The sequence below is a fragment of the Oratosquilla oratoria genome, chromosome 2 (genome assembly GCF_046742065.1).
Source record: "Oratosquilla oratoria isolate Oo_2021 chromosome 2, ASM4674206v1, whole genome shotgun sequence".
Classification (NCBI taxonomy): Eukaryota; Metazoa; Arthropoda; class Malacostraca; order Stomatopoda; family Squillidae; genus Oratosquilla; species Oratosquilla oratoria.
In genome coordinates, this window is record NC_134778.1 from 9,309,260 (window position 1) to 9,327,579 (window position 18,320).

The 18,320-nt window shown below is 41.0% G+C and overlaps 1 protein-coding gene across 4 annotated transcripts in view; it reads left to right on the top strand.

The window, feature by feature from the left end:
* LOC143036865 (uncharacterized) overlaps positions 1 to 17,352 on the top strand; it is a 108,951-nt gene extending 91,599 nt beyond the window's left edge. For all 4 annotated transcript variants that reach the window (XM_076204764.1, XM_076204772.1, XM_076204753.1 and 1 more), the window contains 7 exons: positions 1,056 to 1,198; positions 2,243 to 2,473; positions 7,936 to 8,061; positions 9,315 to 9,471; positions 9,903 to 10,091; positions 11,124 to 11,376; positions 14,017 to 17,352. In XM_076204764.1, coding sequence (XP_076060879.1) covers positions 1,056 to 1,198; positions 2,243 to 2,473; positions 7,936 to 8,061; positions 9,315 to 9,471; positions 9,903 to 10,091; positions 11,124 to 11,376; positions 14,017 to 15,403 — 2,486 coding nt within the window. In that variant the 3' untranslated portion in view covers positions 15,404 to 17,352. The remainder of the gene's footprint in view (positions 1 to 1,055; positions 1,199 to 2,242; positions 2,474 to 7,935; positions 8,062 to 9,314; positions 9,472 to 9,902; positions 10,092 to 11,123; positions 11,377 to 14,016) is intronic.
* The last annotated feature ends 968 nt before the right edge of the window (positions 17,353 to 18,320 follow it).

Below are 18,320 nucleotides of genomic sequence, written 5' to 3' on the forward strand. Positions count from 1 at the left end.
GTGACAAAAAAACAGTCCATTACTAGTACACAGACACAGACACAGATGCAGACACAGACACAACAGTCTAGTTTCTTCCCGGAGAGATCTGTGGCTAGAGGTCCCGAGGACCGTTGACGGCTAATGTGGGGTTGCGGTTTTTCAGTCATTGGAAACTTGAGGCAACAGCTATTATCGTTTTGCAAGACGTCGTCATCATCGTCGTTATGATGATGATGATAATGATGATAATTATCATTATTCATCATTATCATAAATTTGTTTATTTTATTTTATTGACATGTTTTGTTTAAATATATATATATATATATATATATATGTATATATATATATATATATATATATATGTATATATATATATATATATGTATATATATATATATATATATATATATATTTGTGTGTGTGTGTGTGTCATTATGACGCAACTTGTCGGATGGCTCGCCATAATAAAGACTCTGTGAAATTAGATTAGAGACTGAGCTAAGACTAGTACCCTCGTTGAACAAACTAGGTCGTAACCCAGGTCGTTCGTTTTGTAGGGTCTGGCGGCTCAATGGCTATCGTCTCTGCTTCATAATAAACAGTCGTTAAGGCAAAAGTTCGAGTCCTTGCGGTGGAGTTTATTTCCATATATATATGTATATATATATATATATATATATATATATATATATATATATATATATATATATATATATATATATACATATATATATATACACATTTTTATCAACCATAATGCACTTTAATTCTAAGTCATCAACTTCGGGAGACCCATGGAGGTTAACATGCAGAAATTGAAACGTGGCACGGCCAAGGACTCGAACCCGGCTAGCGCGTGACAAGTGCTGTAGTAACTTTACCGACTGCTCCATCTCTATTCACTGGGACTCATTCAGTGTTGTACATATATATATATATATATATATATATATATATATATATATATATATATATAATGTATATATATATGTATATATACTGTATATATATATGTATATATAGTTATTTATCTGTTGTATTTATTTACTTATTTCTGTATTTGTTTGAAGAATCGATGGAGCGAGGGACGCGGTTCGTTGAGGAAGGTGTCAAGGAACTCTTGAAAGCTCGAAGAGTCCTCTGTGGGTCCTACGTCTACGGCTACTACCTCGAGGACAACGGCTACAACAGGACCATCTTTGAGTACATGCAGGTGAGGGACGGGAAGATCCGTATTCCGAGATGCCTCTCTTCCTCTCTCTCTCTCTCTCTCTCTCTCTCTCTCTCTCTCTCTCTCTCTCTCTCTCTCTCTCTCTCTCTCTCTCTCTCTCTCTCTCTCTCTCTCTCTCTCTCTCTCTCTCTCTCTCTCTCTCTCTCTCTCTCTCTCTCTCTCTCTCTCTCTCTCTCTCTCTCTCTCTCTCTCTCTCTCTCTGTCTATCTATCTCTCTCTTTCGCTCTGTCGCTCTCTCTCTCTCTCTCTCTCTCTCTCTCTCTCTCTCTCTCTCTCTCTCTCTCTCTCTCTCTCTCTCTCTCTCTCTCTCTCTCTCTCTCCCACACACACACACACACACACACACAATGTCTTGCTGGCCTAGTGGTATCGTCTTGGGCTGCTAATTTAGCGGTACAGTGGTCGGTTCCTGCCCATATGGCTTGAAAAGCATCACAATACTACAAAATATTTCCCCTTGCGCAGTGTGTGTGTGTGTGTGTGTGTGTGTGTGTGTGTGTGTGTTTGTGTGTGTTTGCGTGTGTGTGCGTGTGTGTGTGTGTGTGTGTGTGTGTGTGTGTGTGTGTGTGTGTGTGTTTGCGTATGTGTGCATGTGTATGTGTGTGTGTGTGTGTTTGTGTGTGTGTGTGAGATTCACCATGGTCCAGGATCATGTGTTAGACTCGTGATCGATAGCTATTACCCTCCCGGAAGAGATCTCAGAGCTCATATATGGCCGATCTATGGGTATTGCTGTGACCTTACACGAGCACACACTCCCAACTCCCCGCCCACGAGAGTTGGAGTAACAACCCGCAGCGCAGCGATACTGAAATTATTCCATCCCTGGGCGGGATTCGAACCACGACCGCCGTAGTGGCAGCCGGGAATTCTACCAAATGAGCCACGAGTTGTGTGTGTGTGTGTGTGTGTGTGTGTGTGTGTGTGTGTGTGTGTGTGTGTGAGAACAATGAAACTAAACTAACTACGCGGTTGACGGAAATGTCCCTATCGACTTGCAGGGTGACTCTCTCCTTCCTTTTACAGAACGAGCTTGAGGAAGCCACAGAGAAGCTCTCAGAGATGGTGGCCCGGCAGTATCTGGTCACACCTCGAGGTCAAATCATCGCTGCCACACTTCTCAGCCGTCGCCGAAGACACAAGCTCGTCCGCGCTGTCAGCAGAGGTCTTCTGCCCCCGGAAACGCCTCCCAGCTTCCGAAAGGCCCGGAAGCGACACTGTGTAGCTGGACTGATTGGCATGGACCCTCCTGATGAGGTGAGATGTCCTTAAATCCTCCATCGTCTTCCTTTTCCGTCTCACTCAAGCCTCCTTACCCATTCACAACTCTAAGTTCCATCCACACCCGCCTACATTCACACACAAACGCTCACACACACACACACACACACACACACACACACACACACACACACACACACACACACACACACACACACACACACACACACACACACACACACACAGAAGTTTTAGCGAGATGACAATATTAATAAAGAAAATTACTTATAGTGCGCGAATTCTACAGAGAACGAATCTTCAAGGCATGGCCTTGCTACACACACACACACACACACACACACACACACACACACACACACACACACACACACACACACACACACACACACACACACACACACACACACACACACACACACACACACACACACACACACACACACACACACACACACACACACACACACACACACACACACACATAAAACCTAAGGGCGTGAATGATCCTGGAAGGAAATAGTACTGATTGGATAATGTTTTTGGTGACGATGGTAAATGCATGGCTAAATGTATCTTTTAATGTGAAGGAGATTCATGTTTCTACGATAGGTACTACTGCAGGCAGCTTAATCTTATCCATGGAAGATCGGAATCATGGAGCAAAGCAAGACCAACATGAAACATTTTTGCACAATTCTGATATATCTTGGGTCTGGTTCGGTTGTCCGCACCAGTGTATTTTAGTACTGTACACTTGTTCCTTGCATCTGTTTTAGTGTTTAGTTCTTTATTCACGTTTCATCTGAACGGATACTTGTAGGCATGACTTGTTTGCTTACTATTTTGTTTCTTCATACACCATACATCGTCCAAATAGGCGTATGCTTGCTATATCACACACGTGTATGAGCAGTCACATGTACTTGTGAACACACACATGATAATGTCCTTCCGGGTGATTTTAACTGTAAGGATATCAAATGTGAGGAATGGGAGGCAGGAGGGAATGTAAATTTCTGTGGTGGTACTTTGTTATAGTAGATAATGTAGTGAAAAGCAATGACTCAGTGGGTAAAAGATGTAACTATAAGAAGAGGGGAAGGCACACCAGTAAAATTGGACCTGTTATTTAGAAGCATGATATCACTGAATTTTTTAAGTACATATGTTCCATAAGTAAGAGTGGGCATGTAATTCCTGAGTTCCATTTGAAAGAACAACAATGTTATGGTAAAAAAATGTGTAAAAAAAAAAAAAAAAATGGATGTCGAAAAATACAGCTTCCCATGCAGATGTATCGCCTTCAAGAGTATCTTAAGATACCCCAAGCTAAAATGTATGATAGTTGGAGAAAAAGAAAGATGAGACCACATGAACTTAACTAATTTCCTGTACATTACAATTGAGTAAATCTACACACACACACACACACACACACACACACACACACACACACACACACACACACACACACACACACACTCGGTGGCGTGGTTGGTAGAGTCCCAGACTGTCACTACGGCGGTCCGGATTCGAATCCTGCCCAGGGGTGAAAATAATTTCAGTATCGCTGCGCTTCGAATCGTTACTCCAACTCTCGTGGGCGGGGAGTTTTGTGTGTGTGTGCGTGTAAGGTCACATCATTACCCGTAGATAGGTCATACGAGCTCTGAGCTCTCTTCCGGGAGGGAAATAATATAAAATAAATGATAGTCATTACAGCATCTTGCTTAGGTGTTTATCTAAATGATTCTTAAAGCTTCGAACTGAACTACATTGCATTGCCTCTGCAGGAAGTTTATTCCATTCATTAATACACGGTTGGCGAAGTTGTTTCTACCCACTTCCAAATTAAATCTATTTCCGGACAGTTTGAGACCATTGGTTCTTGTCGGTTTCTCATTCAGTGTGAAAATTTGGTCACTTTTGATGTTGTCAATGACCTTTAGAATCTTAAAGACTTGTATCAAGTCACCTCCGAGTCTACGCTTTTTTAAGGAAAACAAATTCATATTTTTTAGTCGATTTTCGTATGATCTATTTTTGATATTTGGAATCAGTTTTGTAGCTCGCCGTTGTACTTTTTCCAATCTGTCAATGTCTTTAATGAGATTTATTGACCATACGGAAACAGCATATTCCAAATGTGGACGAACTAACGATTTAGATAGCTTGTTAGTGAGTGATGGACTTTTGAAGTCAAAAGATCGCGCAATCAGTCCTAGAATCTTATTTGCTTTCTCAGAGGCTGAAATACACTGCTTGGATGATTTGAGATCGTTACTGATAATTACGCCGAGGTTCTTTTCACTATCCACTTTTGTTAACGAATTTCCAAATAACTTGTAATCGTACTTACTGTTATTTTTACCTATGTGCATTACCTTGCATTTACTTGTGTTAAATTTCATTAGCCACTTTTCAGACCATTGCTGTAATTTAACTAAATCTTCTTGAATATCTAATTGGTTTAAGTGATCATTTGCCACTCCGCACAGTTTTGTATCATCAGCAAATTTGGAAACAGTAGATTTTAGTCTATGGTCTATATCATTTATATATACTGTGAATAGAAGTGGCCCGAGAACGTAACCTTGAGGAACTCCACTTGTAACATTTTTCCAACCAGAAGTTTTTCCATTTAAAACAACTCTCTGTTTTCGATCATTCAACCAATTACTAGTCCAACTTAATAGGCTACCACTTATTCCGTGTGAAGCTAATTTAGTAAGTACTCTTTCGTGGGGGACGGTATCAAAAGCTTTTGCAAAGTCTAGATATATTAAATCTATATTGTTTCTTTTGTCATAATTCGAGATAACTGTGTTGTAGAATTCGAGTAAGTTAGTCATGCTAGAACGTTTCCTTCTGAAGCCATGCTGGCTATCAATTATCAAACAGTTACTTTCTAAATGGTGTTCGATAGCATCTCTGATGATAGTTTCCATAATTTTTCCTACGATTGGTGTCCCGTGTCTGATCCCGGCATAGAATTCTGTTTTTGTCAGGGTTGCAATGCAGGATCGGGCCTCTTTTCCTCACTTTATCCTTTGGAGGAAACCTCATCCTCCATATTTGTTTACGGGGTTGGAGCTATGCTCGTAGGGTCCCGTCACTATATCTCCATTTGTCACACTTTACCTTAGACTCGTTTACTGGCTTGCATTGTTTCTTCTTAAGTATTCCACAAATTAATGCCTACTGTGTGTGTGTGTGTGTGTGTGCACGTGTCCATTGTTAAGTAAAATTCTAAGTCCTTTTAAGTGTTATCAGTCATCTAGTGCAAATTCTTAAGTTTGCTTCGTTTCTGTCTCCATTACAAAACTTATCTTGGCGAATTTTTCTTTTTTATTATATTTTGTTTAGCTTGATGTTATTATTGTAATATTTTTACAGCACACATTAATGTGGTTTATGTGCCTGCCTGCTTAAAGATTTGTGTGCATATTGAGATTTCTGTTTTAAATATACGCCGACATGTTTTATCTTAAGTGTTCCCTACCCCAAGTCATGATCACTGTTTGCATCTTTTTTTTATTTCAACTTCTGCCATTAATTTACCCACACGATTTTCTTTTATTTATTCGTTTTCTTTCTTTTCCGTAACCCTTGTGGGTTGGTTGGTGAATGGTTGGCGTGTGTGCCCTTGCCTCCACCACCCCGCCCCTGCAGGACCTGTTCCTACTGTTGTAAGGCCTCATTCCGGGTTTCGTCCTTCCCCTCTCATACGGCACAGCGGCTTGGCACTGTGAGCTTAACTGGTTTGTAGATGTTGGCACTAATTCATTATTAATTTTAACACTTAACCGTTCTTTATTACAGGACACATCATAGGTACATGACCATTTTTTCATTGCAGTGTACACCTGAAGTGAATTAAAAAAATATTTTCTTTCGACATTTTTTTTCTTTAACAGGTTCATTAGCACATCGTTGTGTCTGTTTTTTTGTATTTGGGTTGATATTCATGTTCTACAGTGGCTTTTGTCTTGTATAGGTTTTAATAATTACTAATAAATGAAAGATTGACGTCATGGACCAGGACCTCGTTGTGTCTGTTTTTTTGTATTTGGGTTGATATTCATGTTCTACAGTGGCTTTTGTCTTGTATAGGTATTAATAATTACTAATAAATGAAAGATTGACGTCATGGACCAGGTCTTCAAGGCGTCCCGGATGGATCAGGGGTAGAGCTCTCGTTTCACGCATGACTCACCTGGTATCAAATCTTTGGGAGTTAGTTGTAAAGTTTCATACGTACGCATGTTTGAACACTGGCAGGGTCGGCTGATACCCCTTATTCAGAAAGTATATAATGGTAGCATTGAATATTCCTTGTAATATTGTATATTTATTATTGTATATTGATTATGTATTCATACTGTATGATCAATGCGTTATTGAATGTGAGAACCAAGCGTTATACCAAGCACGCGGCAGTGCTTTTCCCGCCAAGTCTGAGCTTGGTGGCGTGGCTTGGCGTCAGAGGCAGTCGTGGTTCTGCCTCCGCAATGGCCGCACGCTTGTCTTCGTAGTTCTGTACAATTAGTAATTTATTTACTCAAGTTTTCATTGGCCACACCCTATTACAAGCACAAACAGAGACACTCGAAAACCTTCCAGCTACATGCACAATCCGCCCATAGAGTAAAAGTCCTGTGTAGAGGAAAAGAACATATCATCGGACATTCGTTTCCATAAGACTCCTCACCGAGATGGACACATTGCAGTGTACAGAGTGAAGGGCTGCAACAAACACACAAATTTGGTTTTCAGTGATTTGTCATATATTTTCGTGCTTGCCTACATCCTAGACTGAATTCAAGACCTCAAAAAATTGTATCGTACTAAGATATAAACTATTGAATGGATTGTATTACGAACCTTGTGTCGAAGTTGTGTACTGCAGATGTGGTCGATTTTTGCTCGTGACTGTAGGAAAAAGTGAATGTTTTCTTGATTGATATCCAATCATTTTGCATTGCTGAAGATACATATTGAAAAATACCCTTTGTAATAAATTTAGATTTCTCAAGGAATATATTCGTCCTTCTTTTTGCAAACACTAGCTTTGTGAATACGCATTATGTATTGATTACAATGTTTGTTGATATGGCGATATGATAACATTGTAAATTATACCTTAAATATGAACCGTAACTAGTGACGGAGTGCGGAATGAGAAGTGATAAGTTGTTAGTCTTTGAAAATGCGAGTTATAGTGACAACCTATTCAAAATAAAGTGTGTGACGGCAGTTGGAGTTCATTAAAATCTAAACTATGATGGCATTAGAACTGTGAACTGTGGCACAGTAATGGTCAACTGACAATGCATGCTATAGTACTGAACTGATCAATTGTGGACATCAAAATTCACACAATGTAACTTAAAATACAAACTCTTTCAGTTATTCCTTTAGCCCTCAACATAACATTTGAGTCTCCTTTTTTAAATGTATTTTTTTTTTCGTGGTAGCTGGAGAACGTAGCCGCGATGGAGAGAGCACTAGACCCCTCCCAGCCGTGGGTCAAGGATGCGAGAGGTCGTCACACCAACCTGGCTGCGCTCCTGGATTGGCCAGATTTAGACTCTGATGAGGAAGTAAGTGTAGTAGTTTTGTAATTACATAATGATGACGGAGCTCGTCCGTGAGAGAATGGATAGGATTAAGTAAACTCCAATTCTCTCGGGACTTGTTTATTGGTAAAATAATGCGAGTATAGGTGAATAAGGCTGCTGCCTTGGCAGCGGAACAGAGTTCTTTATGCAAGAAGGGTATAATGTACATTTACGAGCACTGCGAATAATTTGGCTTACGTATTACTAATACGGAATATTACTACTAACATAGACATTTTCATATTGATATGTGGAACATAAAAATTTAATAATGTTATATTTCCATAATACTAGTTTCAGCGGGGTGACAATTATTAATACAGAAAGTAATTATGGTACACGTATTCTATAGAAAACGAATTCTTCAAGGCAGTATTTCCGGTAGGGTGCTTCGATGCTATAATATCATACTCGTGGCACAATGGTATCGGAGCTGTATCCTAAACCATGTTCTAATTAAATCGAAAGAATACAATCAATAATCTAATAAAAGTGTAAGGGGTAAATACATTGATTTCTTCAACCCAGACATGAACTCCACATAACTATTTCTGTCTAACGCCTTCTTAGGTTTCATGCAATCACTATATAAGGAATTTTAGTGACACTCCTATGGATCAGAGTCACGCTGTATTCTTTTATGATTGAAGACTGTTCTTTACTTACAAAAACTCTTGATCACATCTAACTTTACCGTTTTTATGGGTCCATTTCTTCGACATGATATAGTTCCCGAGAATAGAAAGGCTGGGTATCACCACTGAAATAATAAATGCTTCGGTCTAATGTCTGATGATTTTTGTTCAGCAGAGGGGAAACTGGGCTTTCTAATATTAGTTGAATAAAATTGTCTGGCGTTAACCAAAATAAACTCTGTAAAAGGGTCGAAGGAATTATTACGAAAAATATATAGATAGGAAATGATAGAATACTATACTCTGATTCAGTGAATCGGAGAAAATTTACATTCACTTGATGGCAACATTTCCACCAAATGGGGCGATTTTAACTTTTCTGAGACCCATCGAAATAGAGTATGGTCATTCAATAGTTTCCAAGAATCATAAACCAATGCAGAAGTAATCTCTGCTACATTATTCTAAGTTGCAGTAGTCGTCGATCTGTTTCTTACATTAAGCCAGTAAACCTTTTCATCTGCGGCGAGCGGTTGTCCACAAGGATAGAAACGCTCTAAACGACATCCCATAACAATCAACCAACCTTTTCGTTTGCAGGAGAGTAGCTTGAACCACGCTTTGACACTCACGCTGCTCGGCAAATGCAGCCGGAAGACTTGTCCGAGACCTCGAGCTCGCAATCCAAGGACCGGGGCGATCCACGACTACTGTTCGCTGAGGTGCGCCCAGCAAGCCAAATACCTACCTGACGAAGGTATGACATCTCCTGTGTTAATCCAAATTGATTTTCTTCTTTGATTTTCGTACGATTGCATGCTGTAGTGTTCTGTAATCAACACGTGTAGTTACCCCTATAAGACTCGTGACCGCCAAGTACAGGACAAAACTATGGTCACCCCTTAGAACATGCGTTCGATTAATTTATATTAATATAAATTAATCGAACGCATGTTCTAAGGGGTGGCCATAGTTTTGTCCTGTACTTGGCGTATAAATCAATCGAACACATGTTCTAAGCGGTGACCATAGTTTTGTCTTGTACTTGGCGGTCACGAGTCTTATAGGGGTAACTACACGTGTTGGCTACAGAACACTACAATGCCACCAATGTGAGGTAACCCACTGTGGTATTATCCTCACTGAAAGAGAGTATAGTGAGGTGACCTCAAACGCTTTGTCTTGCAGGGAATAGTGGCGAGGGAGGGAGTGGCGAGGCTTCTTCTCTGGAAGGCTGCGATTCAAACATGGAGCTTCTAATTGCCCTCGAGATGTCACGACTCCAGATGATCGAAGACGAGGCTCGTCGGCGGCTCTCCTGGTTGCAGGAACACTCGCGGGACCAACGCTGGGACAAGAACACCGATCGCGAAGCTGGTGAGTCACAGATCGAGACTGGATGGTGGTATCCACCGGATGTTTCTTACATTTACCCTAGCAGTATTGTGTTTTGTTATTCCTGGTACCACTTGTCTAAGTAGATATTAGTGGGTGTTTGATTTCGCGTTAGTTCCTAATGGATACGTCTTCTGTGGTATTAATCCATCGCGAAGATTTGAGCATCGTGGAAGTTTTTCTTTATGGTGGGGTTATGTGTACTGCCGTGGCGCGTTGGTTTTCGAACTCGTTTCACAGCAACATAAACCACCCGAGCTTGATGTTCAACAACTACCTTTGACGACCCATAACCATAGCTGTATGAACATATAAGGCCAGTGTCTGGAGCCTTCGACCTTTAGCCAACTTCAATCCGGCATAAGCTTCCTCACTTTATAGATTCAAGACCTAATCAATTTAGGATCAGTTTAATCTCTCTTATGACAGGGGTCTCCCAAGGCTGAATAAATTCTTATGGCATTAGCCAAAATAAAACTCCAAAGTGTGCCAAAAATTCCCCAATAGTTAAAAAAAAATGTTAACCAATCTGCTTTTAATATTGTTCTGAAAAAATATAGAGAGTGTAATAAGTATTACAATGTACAGTACGTGCTACCATAGATCTGATACACTCGACTAAGCCTGAAGGATCCATAGATAAATGTCCCTCAGAATCCAAAGTGTTTTATAACCCTCGTTATCATTTTAGTGAAGAGGCCAAACGCAGAGTATGGGACTCCAGAATAGTGGATTTTTTACAATAAACAAACCATTGGCAATTTTAGTTACCAAATAACAAGCAGTTTGGGCAAATTGTGTGTACACCATTTTAATGTTTGTTTCTCCCCGCAAGCTCGGGCTATAAAAGGAGTAAAATGTTTCTCAACTATGTTATCTCTGAAGAAGCCCTGCTGGGCGAAACGTCAAAATATACTGGATCCCATACTCTGCGTTTGGCCTCTCGACTACAGTGCTGGTGCAGTCGTTGCTGCTTTTACTCATCTCGTGATCATTGTTGTCATTTCACCTCAGGACGTGTGGATTCCTCTTCAGCTTCTGGGATCGGCTGTGTTCCTAGCAGCAGTAGCAACTGTAGCCTGACGAGCCCCGTTGAAGGCCTGGAGAAAGGGTTCCCCCCTGACTTGGATGACCATAACAGCCATATGGGAGGTGCTGAAGGTGGCTCGACATCGCCCATGGCTTCTACCTCGTGCCAGCCCACTAGTGCCGAAATTGCCGTTGATTATTTCTTGAAAAAGCTTGCAAGCAAGGAGATTAGCCTCAGGTATGAAGAACCAACATTATGATACACTTATATTTCAAGAGAAATGTTAATTATATGATATGTATCTCATTATTTGTGATAGTGTAACAACTAAGTACCTGGCTAGCTTGACACTCACATCTAGGCCCTATGGTCCCAAGTTCCCCCTCTATTGAGCCCAATTATCAGTCATAACCTCCAAAGATATCAGATGCGAGGATTTCTTTGTGACGAGCGAAAAAAGATGGTGAGAAAAAGGTTGGAAATGAGAGACATCAAATTGAGCTCTCACCTTATACCCTAGAGTTGACAGGCCGGGTTTTATCTCTGGAACAACACATTTAAAGGGACGTAGTCGAACACAGCATGCAGGCACACGCTCACGGTAGTAAATTTCAATCGGCAGAATTTTTTTTAGGAAAAAACGTGAAAGAGAGAGAGAGAGAGAGAGAACAAGAGAAAATCGACACAAAGGTATACTTGATTAGAGCAGCACAACTATTGCCTATTGATCTGTATTGGTTTCATCAATGGAACAATTACAATTACGACGGTACAGCCAGACGAGTGACGCAATGTCTGAAAGCTTAAATTTCCAATACGAGTTTTGGTTTTAGATTTTCAGTTCAGTTAAGTATGGAGTACACTGTCATTGTAAGTTCTTCAACAAGATGTGTCGATTGATGTGCTAATTGTTGAGGTAACACAGACTTAAGTGTAATGATTTTGGAGTGCTTTTCATATTTTCAAACCACTTTGTAGATCGATAATTTCTTATGTTCTGAAAATTGGCAATGAAGTGCTCTGTTGTAGCAAATTTTCATTAAGTTAGCGATTTAAATTTTTGAGTTATTTGTCAAAAAGTATAGAATTATCCTATTTTGATCAAATTTAGAGTACTCTTTAAAATGCTTTTTTTGTAATTAGGTTGTAATTAGGGAAATATTGATATATTGTTTACATGCCCTTTTTGATAAGTCCTCGCAGGGAGACAATAGTCCCTATAGTGTTTATTTTTATACATAATGGAGCGCAATGAAATGCTCTATCAGTTAGGTTTTACTTGGTGTTGGTGTCCTTAACGATTGCATAGATCCAATGCAAGCAATGACTTTTTTAAATTATATATATATATATATATATATATATATATATATATATATATATATATATATATATATATATATATATATAAAGTCTGGATTTCGGTACACTGTCGTTGCACTGGTCACCAGGGGGGGAGAAGAAGGGGAGGAAGGGGGTGGAGGTGGAAGGGGAGGAGGGGGAGACGAGGAAGGGAGGGGGGTGGAGGGAGGGAGGAGTGGGGGATTTTTGTTTCTATACAATGGGATAGTGGAGATCAAATTACTCTGGATGTTAATGACTGGAGCTTTGTCTCTAATATGAAAGGCTTCGAGTAATTGTAGCCTCCTAGGGTCATCACACGTTCCAATAATTTTGGTGGAATTAATCAACTCATCCCTTCTGAGTATAGCGTTGTGGGAATTCTTATGATGTTCTTTGATTGCTCCCTCTTGTAGATGTAATGATAAGCGACGGCTGACTTTGCATCTAGTAATACCGATGTAGGTATGGTTAAGAGGCTTACAATCCTCTGAAGAGCAAGTATATTGGTACACTACATTGGTTCTAGATGTGAAGTCTGATTGCCTAGCAGAGTTGTTCGTCATGATCAGAGAGGAAGTTCTGATATTTTGTAGTAAATGAGAACTCTGATTTTGTTGTTCTCACTTATAGGGAGGCAATTCCTATGGATGATATCTATAATGACTTTTTCATCTTTTTTGTAATTATTAGTAAAGGTGTTTCTGTAATATATGTTGATGTAGTTATGATTTTGTGGTGTTTTGATTGTGAGATATGATTCTAGCATCTTGTTGGTAATAGAATCAATGTCGGTGTTGGAGTACCCATTTTTTGTGAGCATTTGTCCAAGGTGTTGAAGCTCACTGTGTAATGCTTGCCACGAGGAACACACCGACACGGCTCTTTTTACACAGGCTTTTATGACACCTTTCTTGTAGTTAGCAGTGCACTCGCCCTTGCATGAATGGCAAGGGCGAGTGCACTGACAACTACAAGAAAGGTGTCATTGGAGCCTATGTAAAAAGAGCGTTATCGGTGTGTTCCTCGTGGCAAGCATTACACAGTGAGCTTCAACACCTTGGACAAATGCTCACAAACAATGGGTACTCCAACACCGACTTTGATTCTATTACCAACAAGATGCTAGAATCATATCTCACAATCAAAACACCACAAAATCATAACTACATCAATATATATTACAGAAACACCTTTACTAATAATTACGAAAAAGATTAAAAAGTCATTAAAGATATCATCCATAGGAATTGCCTCCCTACAAGCGAGAACAACAAAATCAGAGTTCTCATTTACTACAAAAATCCCAGAACTTCCTCTCTGATCATGACGAAAAACTCTTCTGTATTTTTGTTTGATCTTTATAGAGTATTGAAAATATTATTGAAATTACACATGATATTTGTTTTCTGAAAACTTATAACACAATACATTTGACATTTATTTAATTTTCAATCCCTTGCAATGTTCCTCTGGTATTTTTCATCAGATTTTACTGTTTGTCAGTAATTCTAACTTTAGTGACTGTTGTTCCAGAAACCTCAACACGGAAAAAGGATGGGAGAGCAAGGCAGATAAAGATCTGATCTGTTTCCCGAAAGTTGCGGCCAACGAGGTTGAAGATGGGCGCTTTGAATACGGCGACATCCACGAGAACGGTCACCTCCTTTCTTCCTCCACGTCCTCGGACACACGTCGCGATCTTCGTCGATCTCAGTCTCTGGGTGACCTGAAGGACCTGACGGACCAAGAGCTCATGATAGACTCAGACCACGCCCATCAGGACCACCCGGAGGAAATCGCAAGACTCAGACTTTCCAAACCTAAGATGGCGAGTCTAGATGTGGAGTCTGAGGGCGGTGACGTGGAGAGTACAGACCCTGGAGGTGTTTCGGACATCATCGGAGAGATGGACTCTCCCGTCACCGACCTGGAGGTTATTGGTATCCTGAATAACATGGACAGCCAGAGTGACAGTGTCTTCGATACGACCCACGAGCCCTCATTTAAGCTGGTGGTGGACGAAGGGACTGACAAAGATGAAAGCAATTCCACCGAACAGAGCGAATCGAAGACCCCAGTCAAGACCACCAGCCTTCGCATCCACATCTCGCATCCCGCCAAGATCGACAAGGAAAGTTCCAACGAGTACGAATCGGAGACGGGCATTCCGAACTCACCAACCCTGTACATCAGTGGCGTGTCCATCAGCCGCTCTCCGGAGCCAAGATCTCCCAAGGTACAGCACCGGGAGACAAGGTCTCCGAGCCTGACGCTGGCCCTGTGTTGCACACCCGAACCTCGCGGCCGCCTCGACACGTCCCCGCTCCCTATGTACAGCCGTTCTCGCTCTTCGTCGTTAATCGTGCCGAGCACCGTGTCCCCAGCGCATCGCACTGCCGCCGCCGTCGCCGCTGCTTCCTCCAAATCCTCATCCCAGGCCGTAGCCGCGTCTCTCCACCTGTCCTCCTTGTCCTTGCAAGCCACTCGTGCCTCCTCGCCCTTCTCCTTCACCGAGCTTCGCGTGTCCCGGTCGGCCTCGGAGCCCGAGAAGGGTCGCCTCGTGTTTCAGTTTCCCAAGTCGCCTACGGACGGTGCCCTCAGCTCAGTGTTGCACGTGGAGGAATCGAACCTGAGCTCTGACGACTTCCACGAGGCGCTCTTCCTGGGCAAGTCTCCTAAACCTTCCAAGCGCAAGAAGTCCAAGAAGGAACGGAACAAGGAAAAGGAAGGCAAGGAACGATGCAAGGGAGAGAAAGATACAAAGGACAAGATGAAGGAAGTGAAGGACAAGGACAAGTTGAAGGATGGTAAAGATAAAGACAGTAAAGAAAGAGGTAGGGAAGGACTCAAGGAAATGAAAGATCGCTACCGGGAGTTTCGTGATAAGCGAAAGACGAAGGACCTTTCAGGAGCCGTATGATTGTTAGCGAAGTGGTTAGCTCGACGCGCGGGAGCCCTCGTTTAGGACCAAGCTGCCATGTACGAAGGGACGCACAATGTACAGTTCAACCTCCAACCCCTTTCCCTCACTTTAATTTTTTCTTCAGTAAATAAGACAAATAAATAAAATGAAAAACAAATGGTAAAATTACTGCATACTTAGCGATGCAGGCTCGATAAACAAATATTCTTTAGACCTTAAAAGCTTTTTAGAAGGTAGATACGAGGGATTTTTTTTTTTTCTTTTGCAAAGATCCTCAAGACCACTTTTTTCAGACCGATATGTTTTACTCCAGGAAAAATTAAAGGTGTGGAAAAGGTTATACGCTTGTGAATCTCAGTACGCGGTTGTCCCCACCTGTGATACTTGACGCCAGGCACTAGCTTGGCATCTACCATCTGGCGCTTGGATTTCTCCCTCAATCACCTGCTTGGCATTCACAGTTGCCGACGCTTGCGAGATGCCATTAAATGCGCCAACGTCTTTTCACGGCACTTTACGTACCTGGCTGATCTAATCATTAGTGGTGCCATAATGTAAAAGAACTCTTGGTGCCGTATGTGAAGGGTACCATGGTGCCATGTACGAAAGACTTAAGCGGTGCCGCGTTTATAGACCCTCATGGTGCCGTTCATTTCATTAACGTTATTGTTATACTATACATTTCAACCATGACGTCACTCCCGAGGAGGAGAGCGTCATGACACACCATCTCGAAGACCTACATGGCATTTATACATGCCATGGCGCCATGTTCCGGCGGTCCGCGGAGTCCACACGAAGGTCCTCTGTGGAGCTCATCTCGTGGATGCCACGGCACCAACTCAACGCTTGATTTGCATCTGTGATTCCCGCCCGGCTGGATGATTCTTCATCCCAAGATCTCAGAAGGTTTTCGACTTCGTAGCAAATTCGACCCACCGTAGAGGGAGCGCCACTGTATGACGACAATCCCTTGCTGCCTGCCGGTTCTAAGCGGCGGCCATCCATCTGCGCGCATGCCAGTGTCTTCAGTATTGTTCAGCTGAAGTGCTCGTCAGTGTATAATACCCGCAGTTCTTGCAGTCCTGCAAGCGCTTGCGTACTAGATGCAGTGCGTGCAGAATTGCAGGTACTGTGAAATAACAGTAAATGTCACTTTGTGATCATGCAACACTACCAGAAGAGCTGGAGCATGTGCAGAGGAGGCTACAGTACTTGTCGAAACATATCCACGTTCGACAAAGTACGTCGATTAGAAGGGGGCCGCTTGTTTTGTAATCCACAACCCCAACACCCATACAGCAATCCTCATCCTTAGCAGTCCTGTCACCCTTGACCTTTTCCCCTTTTCTGCCGTACAAACCCCAAGTCTGACCCACGTATCCTTGTCCTCAGTAGTCCTTAGACGTTTATAGTCCAAAACAGTAATCATGTGTTCAGCTTTATTCTGTACCTAGTCTACTATAGCTTCCTCCCTGGATGTCTTCGCCTTTGCCTATTTAGCTGGCTCAGATTTCTTTAACGTTTTCACTCTTCTAATATTTCTAATATCATCACTGATTCTTACTAGTATAGATATATTTTTGATGTTCTTCTCTTGTGGAAAAAAATTCTAATTTGGCTCCTCTAGACTGCCTACAGTCAAACCCTCTATTTTGCCCATTTCTCTTGTAACGTCTTAATTTTGTTTCCGTTAGAAAAACTGGTACGGTCCCAACCTGGATTCTAACCGCTCTTGAGGGTTGTTCTCTGGATGCAGTGCCAGCCTACGCCAACTGAATAGAATCATTTAGTTCGCGTTCACTTGGGAAAGCTGTCCGACACTCACCAACCTGAACGTGTGGATAGTTCAACTGGACTGTGTAAATCCTTCTTGCCACAATACTTAGAAGACGGTGAATATGTATATATATATATATATATATATATATATATATATATATATATATATACATTCTTGCAGAAACCACTTGGAAAATAAAATAAATTAATACCAATCGTTTTCGTCTATTCAAGGCATCATCAGAGTACAAGGAGTTTGTACCCTGATTATGTTTTGAGTAGACGAAAACGTTTGGTATTCATTTATTTTATTTTCCAAGTGGTTTCTGCAAGAATATATATATATATATATATATATATATATATATATATATATATATATATATATACATACATACATATATATATACATACTGGAGTTTCTATGAGGTAATTTTTCTCCATGGCGCCATATTTTATAACATCCCTTTTGTTGTGGGGAATAATTACATCACCGAAACGACATCCAACGTTCTTTCCAAAGGATATCGAAAACCAGAGGTGTTGTGGCACTTTATTACATCTGACCAAAAAACAACATTGATCTATTGTTTCTTGGTTCTAAGAAACTGCTTCAGATATTTGGTACCAGTCTTCAAGTTTCCCTTCTTGAGCCTGTTCTTCTTTTGGGAGAGTTTCGTGAAGTTATGTTGCTTCTGTTGTTGTCAAAGAATTTCTATCTCTTAAGTGTCCCCGATGTTATTGCCCTTTCTCGTTGTCAGTGTACTTCCATTTTCAATTTTTCACTTTTTTCAGAACTTCGTTTTTTTTTAGTGTTCTCGCGATTAATACTTGTATTAGCTAGAACTCCTTATACCCACTTTTTTTTCAGTTCCATTCATTGACTGTCCCATACTTCCATTTTGTTGTACATTTGGCTTCCCTGTAGATGAAACATGAAACACCGTTTAAATTTTGCTGTTAAACAAATCCTCTAGTACTACCCTTCCTTGTCTTTTTGATATAAGAAATCAGATTTCTTTACTTGGTATACTTATATCTACATCCCTTCCTTTAAACCAACAATTTAAAATTTCGTCCTTCCAGGTATGATTTTTAGGCTAAGCGTCTTAGAATTGTGTAATCATAACTT